General features: G+C 43.4%; 2 protein-coding genes across 3 annotated transcripts in view; one reads left to right on the forward strand and one right to left on the reverse strand.

Annotated features, from left to right (window-relative positions):
* Positions 1-1,107: 1,107 nt before the first annotated feature.
* CCT7 (chaperonin containing TCP1 subunit 7) lies at positions 1,108-2,858 on the reverse strand. The gene has a single exon (XM_050178789.3). It carries the CDS (start codon positions 2,764-2,766, stop codon positions 1,162-1,164), a length of 1,605 nt encoding a protein of 534 aa, XP_050034746.1. The 5' UTR covers positions 2,767-2,858; the 3' UTR covers positions 1,108-1,161.
* Positions 2,859-2,956: 98 nt separating this feature from the next.
* Positions 2,957-14,894, forward strand: part of Ppox (protoporphyrinogen oxidase) — a 39,742-nt gene continuing 27,804 nt past the window's right edge. Inside the window, exons 1-6 of one of the 2 annotated variants that reach the window (XM_072288412.1) lie at positions 2,957-3,401; positions 3,539-3,641; positions 5,356-5,490; positions 5,825-5,882; positions 10,912-11,108; positions 13,303-13,443. In XM_072288412.1, the coding sequence (XP_072144513.1) occupies positions 3,552-3,641; positions 5,356-5,490; positions 5,825-5,882; positions 10,912-11,108; positions 13,303-13,443 (621 nt within the window). In that variant the 5' untranslated portion in view covers positions 2,957-3,401; positions 3,539-3,551. The remainder of the gene's footprint in view (positions 3,402-3,538; positions 3,642-5,355; positions 5,491-5,824; positions 5,883-10,911; positions 11,109-13,302; positions 13,444-14,894) is intronic. The other variant, XM_072288411.1, reaches the window with a different exon arrangement.

Consider the following 14,894-nt stretch of genomic DNA (forward strand, 5'->3'; position numbering starts at 1 on the left):
TTTAGGTCATTGTCTTGAATTCTACACATTTTCCAAACAACACCTTCAATCTTTGTGAATTTCACGACCAATTTTCATGTTGCAATAGTACGACACATGACAGTATCCATCAACTTGACCTGATGCTTCACAAGGAGGTCATCCTTGTGCCACCGCAAATTGCCGCGAGTTTCTCACTGCTCGGGAGTAGAGCATTCTGACGATTTCTTTTACAGGCATTGTTAACTGAACACTGGCTTGTTGCTGCTCACAGCAGCCATCCAGCATCACCCATTTGAATGCATGTTCAAGTTACTCAAATAGCAAACATTTTCTACCGAGCTCAGCAGGCATGGCTTCAACGTTTCTATCGCAGGAAACAGTGCAAGTCTTATGCACACAGCTCATTAATAGGAATGCTAATGTCAGTGCTCGTAATGCTCAAGCTAGCAGCATGAAAGTATTCATTCGCTGCATGCTCAAAGGGCACAAATGGTACCCCCTCAGTGCCTTTATTCCCGTACTACGACAGTTAATAAGCATTTCATAGTGTAGTGTCCTGGCCTCATGTCAAAACTTTAGCATGGTGTAGCCACATTTTACTTGTCCACATGGTACTTTTCATAGCCTTCGCATGTGTATGCTCATCTTTCAGCAAGTTTGAAAGGATGTGAAGCAAACATTTTAAGGGTGTTGGACATGCAACGCTATGTTCATTTGTCCCTGCACAAGCACAGGTTGCAAACTGGTCATCTCCAAAGGAAGCACTGATTAGGTAGTGAAAGTGGATTGCAGTTTTTTTTTCCCAACCTAACAATATATTTTGCCGTTATCTTGAATGATAAACAAACACAAAAGTAGAAACATGCGTTTTTTATCGAGTCATTGCTTGCGCTGTATCCTTCCTTAAAAGATTTGCTGGAATCATGTCCAATTTATAGTCTTGCAAGGAGAATTACTGTGTGTGAAAAATTCTTGTGGTTCATTAAGGGTTTTCTCTCTAACAAAGTTTGCTACTACAACTACTAATACTCAGCTGACACTACCCTTGATACTATATATATACTAAGAGCTTGCACATATCTGTGAAAGGTTTTTGTCACTAAAAAGAAGACACATAAACAGGGATACAAAGTTAACACAACTTTATTGATGGTCAGGCAAGGAAAAAGAAGGAAAAGTTCAGAAGGGCCTTCCACGACCCTCGTCATCGCCCCCAGACTTGGGTGCTTTGATCGTTTCATCCACCGAGAGGACAAGGCAAGCTGCTTCAGTGGCTGCTACCAGGGCATTTATCTTGACCACAGCTGGCTCCCATACACAGGCCTTCAAGTTATCCACGACGTCACCTTGCAGAATGTCGACGCCCGCCCAAATGTCGCCAGCAGCATGTCGCTGTCGCAGCTTGTTTAGCAGCGTGGTGGCATCGATGCCAGCATTGTCGCACAGTTGTCTTGGGATCACCTCGAGCGCCTTTGCCATGGCAGCTACCAGAAGTTGCTCCTTGCCGGCCACGGAACGCGAATAGTCCCTCAGATGCTTGGACAGCTCCATCTCGATGGCACCGCCGCCTGCTACAACAGCGTCATTTTTCAGTGCACGGCGGACAATCATGATGGCGTCGTGCAGAGACCTCTCTGTTTCGTCGATGAATTGCTCCGCGCCGCCACGGAGGATGATGGTGACGGTACGCGTTTGTGGGCAGCCCGTGAAGAGATTGTAACGTTCGCCGCCGATTTGGATCTCCTCAAGCAGCGCGCAGCTGCCCAGGTTGGACTCCTGCAGGTCAAACACCGTTGAAAGGATGGCGCCGCCGCATGCCTTGGCCGTACGCCGCAGGTCTTCGTCCGTCACCCGGCCCGCACAGAACATGTCCCTGTCGGCGAAGAACTGCGTGGCCACGTCGCCGATGGGCAACTTGGAGAGGACGACCCGCGCCCCGCTCTCGTGAATCTTGCGCAGCTTCTCGTACAGCACTTCCCACTCGGCGTCCACGACGTTCTGGTACTCCTGAACGCTCTGCACACGCACCTCGGCATTGTCGCGCTCAGCCTTCAGCTCCAGCTCGATATTGAGGAGCGCGATCTTTGGGTTCTCGTATTTCTTGGGCTGCATCTCGAAACCCGCGTACGAGAAGGTCTTCTTGAAGGCAACGCCCGACACGAGCATAGAGTCCTCAAGAGCACCTCCCTGCACCTTCTTGATGCCAATCATGTTGAGCGGCAGCAATTCGTCCAACTGCATGACGGCTTCCACGACCATTCGAGCAAAGAACTCTTTCTGGCCGGCGATCAGCTTGGAGCCGAGCGTGGTCATGGCGCAGCGTTCGAGGAGTTCGCGCTGTTCTTTGCCCTTCTGAACGGTAACGGCGATCTCGCGAATTTTGGCCACTGCTAGCTCGACTGCTTTTCTCAAGCTGCGAATGATTACTTGAGGATGGATGCTCTCTTCGACGTAAGGCTTGCACTGCTTAAGGAACTCGCTTGCCAAAAGTACGACCGTCGTCGTACCGTCGCCCACTTCGGAGTCTTGGGACTTGGCGATATCCGTCAGCGTCCTGGCGGCCGGATGAACGATGTCGAGCTGCTTCATAATCGTAGCACCATCGTTGGAAATGGTCGTCTTTCCAGAACTATCGACAATGAGCTTGTCCATCCCACGAGGGCCAAGCGTAGTCCTAACAGCGTCAGCTATTGCTTGACAGGCATTGATGTTACTGATTACCTGCGGCTTCCCTTGGGAATTCTCTGTGCCTTCTTTGAGCAGAATGATCGGTGCCTGCATCATCTTTCTACGTTTGTAAACAAGGGTTCGGAGAGCCCTTGACTGAAAATGAATGAAGTGGTAGTAGGCGCGTCAAAGAATCACGCCGCCGGGAGCAAAACGTGAAGTATGCGCATGCGCGAGCGCCGTTTGAGCCGGCGGCCGCTGCTTACAGCGCAGGCTTGCTCTTCGGGCTGATTTTAGCCATATATGGGCACCACTAATGGCGCGCTAGTGCTCCCGCGCACTTAGACATTAAAGTCATAGTTTTTATATGTTACTCCAGCAAACAATAAGTACACTTGTATACAACGTAATATATATTGACAGCTAGCGAAACAGTTTTATAAAGTTCTGTCCACAAAAACGAAACAAAAAAATAGATGTACGGCGGCATGACCGAATGCACGTAGGCGCACGTGTGCCAGTCTTGTGGGTGTGAATGCACTTTGAGCGCGTGCGTATCTGTTGCCCATGCTGTTGCCCATGTGTTAGTCACGAGGTACTGGTTTGTTTTGTTTTACCTGTGGGCATGCGCTCGTGCAAGGCGGACTTTAACTGTATCAACGCAACGCTAGTTAAAGAGTGCATCAGAGTTGTCATTGAAGTGACTTTTTCGGGTCACTAATTCATCTGTCACCGAACGACCTTTAAATCCCGTAAATGATTATAGACTCGCGTTCTTAGTTATCGTCCAGTGGTTCAATATGTCTTCAGCCTGTCGCTTGACTGCGGAGAAGGGGACTGTGGGAATAAACGTTCAAATTGAATTCATATTACGCTTTACTCATTGCAGGAAAGCTCACGAAATGGCAACAGTCGTCGTTCTCGGCGGTGGAATCAGTGGCCTCACCACGGCATACTACCTTTCCACTCTTGGGAAGGAAGCCGTGAAAAAAGTGAGACATGTTCGTGCTATCTGTGAATGAATGTCTCAATCAACTCGTCAGTGTACAAGAAAATAAACGACCGAAATGAGTTCTACTTGCATATATAACCACCGAATGAATCATATTCACGTATACATGCGCTAAACAGGGAATAATTAGCAGCAGCGTTTTATAGGTCCGTGGCCCACAAAAACGTGATAACACTAAATATTCAGTATGTTAACTCGATTTGTGACAGTCGTAGTTTAAAAGCACAGCCTTTTCACCTAGGAACTGTGGCACTCGGTATGACCAAAACGAGCCAGCTATAGTATAAATCGACTTCAAGCAGCAAAGCGCACTCAGTTGTGTCAATTGGCAGATGTTGAATGCATACCAAGAAAGACAACACCTCCCTGCTATGATAGTCCCATATACTGCAGGCCGTTGCATATCAACAAAAACAGAGCGCGTCTCTGCCAATGGTATTGTATTTTCATTTCTCCACTGACATTACTTAAGCAATTCATGCATTCTTCATTCAGCAATTAGCTCTGTCATTCATCATGGACACTAGCTCTCAGTTTTGTCTAAACCTAAAGCCTGCTGCTTCTCAAAGTCCCTTGAATCAAGTTCACCTGGTGCTGTTTATATGGAATTGCCAGGATCGGTTGGTCTTAAACGGTGGATGACATCAAAGGAATCGCTACATTATACCGGCCCACATGAAATGAAAGTTCTCTTTATTGTCTGGAAAAAGTGGCAGTTGAATTTCATAAGTGCATTCTCGGGATTGCGGATAAATACCTGGGAAACAGATAAATGACTGTTGTACCAGATGGTGATATAAAAACTGGGACTGCGCATTCAGAAACATTAAAACTAGCCGTAACTAATCAATGAATGACATACCAGTGTGGTTCTACTGCATAAGGCACACATGATAAAAATCAGTGGCAGCAAGGTATTCTGGAGCCCATTATCGGCTTGAAATTAAATGAGCTTGTTAATCTGTAGAGAAGAATGATATCCTGCCTTCAGTGCAGGTGTAAATCAATTGTTTTGAGCATACTTTTCATAGTTTTAACATCCAATTTCTTTATCATATAGCATTTTTTGTTCTAGCAATAGCTGCCCGAACATAGCATTTCCAAAACTGTGGACTGCAAACCTCTAAAGTTTGCACTGACGCACATTCAGTGCCACTGATGCATATTTATCCAGGTACCTGCAAGCAGCACCACATTCCTCATATCGATTGGGAGCACCACATCAGCTAAAGACTAATCCTGACACGATAGAATGTATTGGGATGCTACTAGTTTTTGCCTTAGAATGACTTCTTTCTCTGCATTACTTTGTGGAACAACTAAGTAATGAAACACTGAAAGGTCCCTGAACAACTTTCGAGTGGATCTAGGGGTGCGCAATGGCTAAACGTTTAAGAAATACTGGCCTGAAACGTGTGAAGATGTCCATAACAATAAAGGAAACAGCAAATTCACTGCAACGTTGTCAGCGTTGCCTGTTTCTCGAAGTGTAAATGTTAAATTATGACTACAAATTAGTTTTCTTACTTAGCCCATCACTTTTTGCTTTTATGGCCCAATATTTTGTAACTTCTAATTCATTCAACGTTCACATTGTAGTATTGTCATTCTTATTCCTTTTTTTTTACTGTATGCTTGTATAACTTGCGCCCTGATGCACTTGATCATGCAATGACAAAGTGGGACATTTGCAGATCTTGCTCATAGAAAGGACTGGGCGCCTGGGTGGTTGGATTCGGTCCACTGCACTACCTGATGGGACAGTATATGAACATGGGCCTAGTTCATTGCGTGCTGGAGGTAACTCAGGACGAAACGCCTTACAGTTGGTAGGTACGCAAGCATTATGTGCTGCCTGTAGTGTCACTTTGTTTCGATGCCGTGTGTCATCTGTAGCTAACAAGCAATGAGAGACACTTCATAGCTACTGATGGTTGCTTCTGTCGTTTGTTTCAACTTCAAGAATGTTCATTTTCTTTCTAAACAACCATTTTACTGTCCGACAATATCCTATTTGTCGTTGTCATGCTTGTTTTAAATACATTCCGAATGTTGACACGACATCTGCTTCATCTAAAGAGTTGTGGGGTCCTACATCTACAAATAAACTTTTGCGAAGAAACCCTATCTTGCATCCGTGCTTATTAAACGAAATGCTTTCAGGCTCAGGACCTGGGATTGTCTGAGCATGTGCTGGCAGTGCCTATCTCCTCATCAGCAGGTTAGTTGGTATTTATCTTATTTGTTCATAAATTTGTATATGCAGTGCTATGTCAGGCAAGAGTGCAAGGAAGAATGTATGCAACATATCATTTTAGACTTTATTAACCTGTCAAGTTACTTTAAGATGTTATAATTTGCAGTTTCCAAATCCATTTGTTATTCAAACCTGTATTCCAGGGAACTTTATCACATAATCTTTGTGAAATGCTTCCTAATTCATTACATACGATATCTTCATATTTATAATTCGCTGCTGCTTTTAACTCAAACTGCCAGTTGCATCTACTAAGAAAAGGAAAAAAGGCAACAGGCAGGTAACTGTGTACAACTTAGTTTAGGTCTTTATAGAAGTAGCCCTGTGCTATCACTGGCACAAAGGAAAGCCCCAGAAACATTGTTGTCCTGCGTGCTACTTCCGCCACTGCTCTTTGACAAAATGTTAAAACGTGATTTTGATTTGTCGTGATTTGGAGTGCACCTGTGAGCAAATTCAATTTTCAGGCAGGGCCTTGAAGTAGCATGGAGCGTATCTCTCTGAAAATGCACCTAAATATGTGGGATCACAGTTTTTGATTTGTTTCTTCCATACTGCCGCACCATTTGCCATGCCATGTGGCCGTTTTCTCGCTGAAAGCTTTTTTTTTTCAGCTTGCTGATAGTGCATTTCAGGAGAAGTCCTTGTGGTCTTTACTGTTAACTCTTTCCAAGACCACTAGGTGTCTGCGTAGTACAGCTTGAGAAGCACTTGTCTGGGGTTGTTAGGAAGACCTTCGCAGCTTCTACGTTTCTAAAGGTATTTGCGACTCCAACTCAGACGCAGTGGACAATGCAAGCCAAGTGCGTGACTTGCTCTCGGAAAAGGAAATGGCAGAGGCAAAACCACGTTACTGTAGCAACACAGCTTCACACATGTAATAACAACAGTGAGTGTGTGGCCCAAGAAGCTTTCGCTCACGTGCCTTATGAATCTACTGTGCTGAAACACAAAGTGTTTTTAAGTTGTTTCAATCTGCAGAAAGTATATGCTTATGTTTTCAGATAAAAGACATGGACATTACACCTCAAGACTAATACCAACATTTTGTTTTTATAACTTATGGCATCTTTGACTTGTAATATTGTCATTATGTACAGTGAAAAAGTGCTGAAAATCTGCAGGCTTCGGTTTTAATGCACTCCTGCTACTCGATATTGGCACCATTGTCTTTCTTGCTCGCTACATTTAGTGGGTTACATCATTATACAAAACCGGAAGCCATCCAGGGCCTACAGCAACTATCCAATTTCACTTAGCCAAAACTCCCGGCACTGCCGCGAAAAATGCGGGTGCGTCAATGGGATGAGCATCTATTGACACACAAGCAGGCAGTGGTTACGGTGGACCGTCACCAACAGTGGTGATACTGGGTTAAATGCTCTCAGTCTTGACAACTGCTCCAACGACAGGGCTTGGAGTGCCTGAGAGTGCTCAACACGAGAGGATAATGATCGAGAAGAACCAGCCAAACACAAAGCGCAGGCTTTCTTTCAACCAGTCGGAGGCAATGCTGCTTGCAAGAGCGTGCTAGAGCACTCTGAAATGACCAGCCAAAGATGCCATAAGTGTTGCCCTTATCCTTGTGGATTGATATAAATATGCCTTATATTCATTTACTTTGGATCTGTTTTTGCTTATAACTCTTCCTTGCATGGTCCCACAGTATGTCCGGTCTGTTCTTCTCTCGGCTTCATCCAGGCCTCCACTGAGATTTAATCTGATCCTGGTGCTTGTCCATTTAATTGCAATAGCAATTATGTGGACACTCCAGGCGCATTTCTGCCGTCGGTGTCACCGTGATATTTCGTATAAAGTCCAAGTGCGATAACATTGTTGCTGCGAGCCACATGCTGTATGTGCGAGTGAAAGCGTGCAAGGGTGAGCCAATGATAGTCTCTCAATCTCTCACACGCAAGGGAGGAAAGCGGGGAGGTAGCGTGCCATCTTCCGTCACGCGTAGGGCACGAGGGGACAGTGAGGGGGGGCGTTCTACTTCGGCGGCGGCCTAATGATGCGGCAGCACGGGCCCTTTCTTTAAAGCTATCCACGATGGGGGCAGAGTGCACTGCGAGCCGATAGCTTTATGTGCGCTATGTACTCACTGATGAGTTTGCATTGAAGTGAAAGGCAGCACAGAGGTCAATTTGCTCGTTGGTGCTGCCGTGCTTCCTCACTCCAGCGTTTTGACAGCGAGTGTGTGTGGTCATGGAGTGAGACGTGTTCATGTTTGTTTGTGGATTCGTGACACCATGCTCGTTAATTTAGTTAGAAGCAAATGTTTGCAAGTTTATACGGCTAATAAAACTTACTTACAGCCTTACTTTGTATATCTGTCTACTAATTTGCTATCGCACTTGATGCTTTGCCTTTCCGGCGAAACTGCGACTTCTTAGTCCTTTTCAGCGCTGTTTTGATCTTCCGTTTTTATGGCTTCTGCAGTCAGTGCTTCATTCAGCAATCTATTGTGTTATCTTTGTCCATTCTGTGCACTGGCCAGTTCTGTATTATAGTTATTTTGTGCCTTTTGTTCTTTGTTCGAGTTTATGAATGCATCATCTTCCTTTATCCGCTCCATTTTTCTAATATTTGCATTTATCTTTGTCAACATTGCAAAAAATAGCTTCTCTCTGTTTCTTGTCATGGGTAGTGCCCAGAATTTGGAATAGTTTTTGACTGTCGACATGCTAGCTATTATGGAAGCTTCCATTTGTGCTTAAAGAACTTATCTTTTCTAATTACTTAAAAAAACAAAAAAAAACAGAGACAAATAAAACCAGACTAGTTTCTTATGAGTGCACTTCATTTGAACAAAATGAGCCATAAATTTACCTGAAGACATGCTGTCAGGTTGCTTTGCTGCTCAGAACTCAGACACTACAAGTATACATTTATTGCATCATCTTGCCATAGAAAAAGCATGTGTATGTACACCAAATCCTATCATTCTTAAATATTCAGATCAAGAAAGCTTTCCCATTGGCAACACTTTTTAAAGAGGCACTGACATATATTTTCAAAGTTCTGGAAATTCAACCGCATGTTTCTTGCATGTAAAAGCAGGTCACTTAAAAAGTATGAAAATTGGTAAATACAAAATATTATAATTTGCAACTAAAAGCTTGGTCTCAAAATGCTGGATCTGGTGCCATTGACATTATCACGACATCATGACACAGCAAAGTTTGCCAACGCTGAGTAGCAGCAGAGCTATAGGCATGATAACTGTGTTCGTGAGAAAAATAAACACATGTGCTATGCATGTTTCTTCTAGCTTTGCTTGCATGTGGCAACTGCAGTGATCGCAAAAATGGAGTGATCTAGTGTATAGTGAAGTCATGATGCATCCCACCTCCCAGGTACTGAAACTGAAACTAGTTTGTAAAACAAGTAATAAAGTAGATTATTTAGGATACTTCGACGCTTGCATGCATTTTTTCTAGGGTTTAGAAGTTTTGGACCTCCATTTAATGCAAAAAATAAAAGAAAGAGGACAAGATGAAAATGACATATCAGTGTTTCATTAACGCTTTGGAGGCCAACTTCAATGAAATATTGGACCATATAAAAAGCCTAGTTTAAGATCGTGTAGATATAGAGGAGCCTGCGTGCAAAATTTGCCGTTTGAAATACAAGTGGAAGCATCATGAAAAGCTCTCAAATACAGCTGTAGAAGCTTGGGCAAGTTGGTGTAACATTCTTTTTTAACAGCGCAAAGGACAAACAAGTAGGAGACAAGGGCAGCACCACGGCAGTCAGCGCTGTGTATGTGCACTCGTCTCGTCCTTGTGCTCTGCGCTGTTAAAAAACAGCTGTTAAACACAGCTGTTTTCGATACTGAAATTGAAAAAAAAATAAAGACACCACCACTAACGCTTGCTTCAAGTGATGCATAACCCAATTCGTGGCTTTTCGGTATGAGCTTTACAATCTCGAAGGCCACATTGCTGTGTAGTGTAGATACCGCAGCTGTCGCAGGGTGCCACGATGAGCCCTCTCCCCGTGTGAGACACTCAGATTGCCGTGGGCTCTGATTGGTCTTTGTGGATCTCCAGGTGTGGCTACGTAGTGCACTGAAAAATCTCAGTCGCAGCATGCTGGGACTTGCATCATAGTGACACCAGCATCATCTGCTTAGCGGCTGTTTAAAGGCTGCTAAAAAAAAAAAACACATCCGATTACCAGCTCTGCAGCTTTGTCAAGATTGGTTCAGTGGTATATACTACTAATTTGTGACCAATTTAGCCAAAGTGAAATTTCGTTGCAGTTGGCTTTTAGGTGTTGTGCCCGAGTGTATACTCCTCTTGGTGCACACCCCTGGCCATGCCCGAGTAAAGCAGTGTCACTCTTTCCGCACACTCCTTGCCTTTTCCGAGGCAATGAACATACGCAACACACCGATAGACTGGTTGTGACATCTACACAAAAGTTGGTTAAACTAAAATTGTATGGCACGTTTTGATATTATACATCGGATGGCACAATGAAGCTTATCTATCAGTGTTGCTTGCTCATGTGTCTTGTTTTCCAACATGACAGGTGGGCACAAAAAGCCATGTGTTTATTTAACAATCAACTTCTTATGAACTCTGCTTCAGAGGACCTCATTGTTGATGCCAACATGTCTTCAAGTGACAGTGACACCAATGAAGAGATCATGTTACATAGAACAGCAATTCTCATAATTAATAGAATTAGCATGTCCCAATTTCTTCTTTGAATTTACAAACTAAAAAACTTCAGTAAATGTTCAGCAACATATCAATAAATATCACTTGAATTTAAAGCCTGCTATTGTGTTACTTGGACAGAAAATGAATTTGTTTAATTTTGGAAGAACCTCCACCACACAGCAGGTGGAAACCCCCGAAATTCTCGACACTCGAAGGACGAAAATAATGGACAAGCCGTGCTGTCAATTTGGAATGTGCAATTGAGCTGAGTGGTGGCTGTTGACTCTAAGGCAAGGCATCGCCCCTCCCCGTTCTTGCAGGGCAAGAGCGATTGGTGCTGAACAAGGGCCGCCTGTCCCCACTGCCTAGCACCTTCAAGGAGATGCTGTGGCCTGGTCAAATGTTCCGCATGCCCCTGCTGCTGCCTCTTCTGAAGGACCTATTCTTTGCCGGCCGCCCTAGTATAGGCAGCGACCAGAGTGTTCATGATTTCATGCAGAAGCGCTTCAACAAAGAAGTAAGCACAAATTCTCTACCGCCTTTTGTGACCTGGTCAGCTACAAAGGGCACACCTCACACACTAGTATAGCGACCACATAAAGCCAACAGACAACAGACAGACACTTTGTGTGGTCATGATTAACAAAATCGAGCCCCTCGGTTCCTCTTCATCTCACTCTAGTATCACATAGTTTAGATGGTTAAACCTTACACTGCCACTCCCAAGGTAACTTGGGGACTGACACTTACAAAACTGCTACGCTTGAGTATACTCGCATTTTCAGCGCACTCCCAGCCTCTTGTGATGCAACTTGTGCAAAAAAAGCATTGCATATCCATTGTGCCATATATAGAGAGGTCATCTACTAAATGTGCAAAACTTGTAAGTTAAATTTCTGACAGTAGGTTGAGCACGTCTCAGGTTCTCTGTCTATCCTGGCAGGGCAGCCATGGTGAGCCAGTGAGGCAGGTCTATCCACACTTTGACAGACAAAGAAATTTGAGAACTGTTCAAATTCTGAATTGGGAGGTAGCGGCGACAAAGAGCCAGCTTCTATGCGGTATGAAATGTCCACTAAGCAACACACGAAATAAATTTAGCACAAAGAGGGTTAACAGGGCAATATTCATGTACATAAGTTGCTTTCACTGAGGGCTTCATTTTAATAAAGCAAATTGCTCGGCTGTATAAAGTCAACAGGCAGTGAAGCCAAGGAAAGCATAAGGGTAATTAGCTGTGGTAGGAATTGAAATGTAGGAAATAATGAAAAAAAGAGGAATTAAAGTGGATGAAAAGATAACTTGTCACCGGTGGTGACTTAACCCTCAACCTTCACGTTAAATTTAAACCACAACTAATTACCCTTGTGCTTTCCTTGACTTCATTGCCTTTTGGCTTTACATGGTCGTGATTAACAAAAACTGCACCATTCTGTTTCCTTTCTCAATTGCTTGGCTAGTTCTTCATGTTTAGTTAATAGATGCGAAGTGCGAAAACAAGACAAAACTAGGAGGGCAGCTACACAGTTATGTAGACCCCACCAGCAGCTACACAGGTGAGCACTGCTTGTGGCCTTTTTAAATAAGTGTAAAAAATGACACAATAACACCTCTGGGTTTGGAAATCCATCACTGGTTATGCAACTTTGTGTGAGGCATGGTAGACCCTCTATGTTAAAACTTAACTTTGCATAAGGAGAAGGAACAAAAAAATGCATGATGTATAGTTTAACTTGGGAATAATGTGCTGCTATCTATGTATGTTAGGCTTAAGCAATAATTTTGTTTATTTCAAGCCTTGAGTTGTTTGCAGTTTGTATATTTGTAGTCACTCATTCTGTTCCGAGATTTCCCACCTTAGTGAGCAAGTGGTCAAGATATCTCATATTATTTACATATTAATATGGTAAATGTCTCTTTTCTGCTTAACACACAGGAGAAAAATGGCATATGGTATAATATCTTCAGTGACTGCTGGCCTTCAATGAATCAAAGCTTGTTGCTTTTTTAGTAGCCATGTTTACATGAATATGTGCCAATGGCACATCACATCACATGTCCCACATGTTGCATACATGTAAATGGCAGCAGTGCGCCAGGAGGTCTTAGAGCATTTATTATTAACACTTATTTTTTCTTGGTTCCTATGTTTTTGGTTAACGGTTGTAAAGGAAAATGTGGTCAATGTGAAAGCCATTGCAAAATTTCTCCTTTATTAAATTTATAGTTCATTTTATTCATTGTATATTCAAGCTTCCCCTGAATAAGCTGCACCACCTGCAATGTTAAAGCTATTAAAAAAGGAGGAGCTAGTGTAACAAAAGTAATCTCTAGCCTAAGATTCATTCTGTTTCTGAAGAACCCTTCTTATTTTTTTTTTTCATTCATCGCCATCTGCTTATTCATATCATATCTGTCTGTTCTTAAAGTGAACAGACCTGAGAACATTTGTCAGATGAGCTTGCTTTGTCAGCCAGGCAGTCTTCATTTGCAGCACTTATAGTAACATACTCAGATGCAATGTGAGTGCATGATCAGGCTTTATCCAAAAACACAGTCGCAGATGTTTACATTTGTTACATGCATCTAACAATGCTTATTTATTGAGGCATCTAAATGGGACCTGTTGATCCTCTTGCTTACTTGAATTTTGTGTTTAGGATGATATCTGTAGGAACTGTTCACATCATTGATGCGGCCACATTATACAGGTTGCCGACTACATTATGGATCCTGTGACACGCAGCCTCTGTGCTGGCTGCTCGAAGGAGATCAGCTTCAGATCACTGCTGCCTAATGTGTTTGAGGGTGCCATAATGCATGGCTCGTTGGTCAAGGCTCAGATAAAGCAGGTGAGAATTCTCATTGTCACTCTGCAGTTAAAGGGGCCACGACACCAAATCTTGTAGCTTGAATTATGCATTGCATGTTAAACTGCACGCATCCAGCAGCAAGCTGGCATAGTTTGAGCACATTTAGTATGGTAAGAGATGTCTATTTGAGTTTTTGTCAGATCACATTAACTGGTGATGAACCAAAATTGAGCCTCTAGCAATGGCTCTTTCAGAGTAACAGAAGGCAATCTTCAAGGCCATGCTTTTGTGTTCTGCAAGCACTAGAAGGGATTGCAGAAGCTGGTAATACATCATGGTCACCATGCTTTGTTTCAATTTTCACTGTGTGTCTCAGTAGTTAGCCCAAGTTAGTTTCTGCAGGTGCTCTTGGGCTTGTGCCAGTTGTATCACATGTGTTAAAGATTTACGGGCACAATTCAGTGGTAATACCCTGGTTGCGTCATTTGGAGCTAGAGCTTGTAGAGCAAAATATGCAATGTTGTTTCAAACTGTTTTGGAGCAGACGACACAGCACTGTCCCTGCATTTCCTAACGCTACACAATCCACGCCAAAATGGTGGCTGCTGTTGATGGAAGTGACTAAGAGGCAGCGATTTCAAATTGAAATTTCAAGTTAAAATGCGCACTAATAGCTCAGTTTTTTGTGTGTATAACCATATTGGTCTCTCTGCTCTAAGTTAAAATGATAAACTAGGAATAGCTGAACAACTATGTCCAATGCATTTCATCTCTCTTAGTGGCACTTAGTCAGCATGGTGTAACATGGCGAGACAAGATGACATGCGACACCAGTTGCATTGGTGATTGTTAAAAAAATAAGTACACAAAGATTTTAGTATTGTTAATACTTCTGATGTTGCAAAAGTTGGCCCTTTCATAATAAAAACATATCTTACAAGTCTTTCAGAAGCATGTCAATTTACTGTAACCCAGTTTACATGCATATTATTTGAAGCCAGAGCAGGCTGAAACTGCAATGCAATCTACACAACCAGACATGAACAGCGTGTCTCTTTGTGAAGGCAAATGTTACCGAGGATTGCAAAAGGAATTCTAACTGTGCATTGCTAACCCCCATCTTCGTGTGCTGTCACTGGCAACATGATGTGTGTGGTTTGCAGCTATTGTGATGAATCCAGCTCGTTACGTTTTGTAGCCGTAGGTGCTAACACAAATAATGAGAAGTTTAGCCTCCCATAGCTGTCCTCAGCAAGAGTGCTAAATGTTTTGACATTCTGACTAAGTGTTTTCAGATTAAAAAATGTGAGCCACTTTGGCACATTCGCCTTGCGCCGCGTGCCCCGTGCGGCACATCTTTGTCTTGTCGCATTGCATTGCCGACCTCGTGCACCTTCTCCTTTTTCCCATTCACCCTCTTGCCAATGTCGGAGGGGTGGAAGGGAGGGGCGACGAAGGCATGCCATGCAGGGTGCGAGGCACAAAGGTGG

Source organism: Dermacentor andersoni, chromosome 5 (genome assembly GCF_023375885.2).
Source record: "Dermacentor andersoni chromosome 5, qqDerAnde1_hic_scaffold, whole genome shotgun sequence".
NCBI classification, from domain to species: Eukaryota; Metazoa; Arthropoda; class Arachnida; order Ixodida; family Ixodidae; genus Dermacentor; species Dermacentor andersoni.

Coding starts and splice junctions, on each gene's coding strand:
- CCT7 (XM_050178789.3), bottom strand. CDS start 2,766: ATGATGCAGGCACCGATCATTCTGCTCAAAGAAGGCACAGAGAATTCC.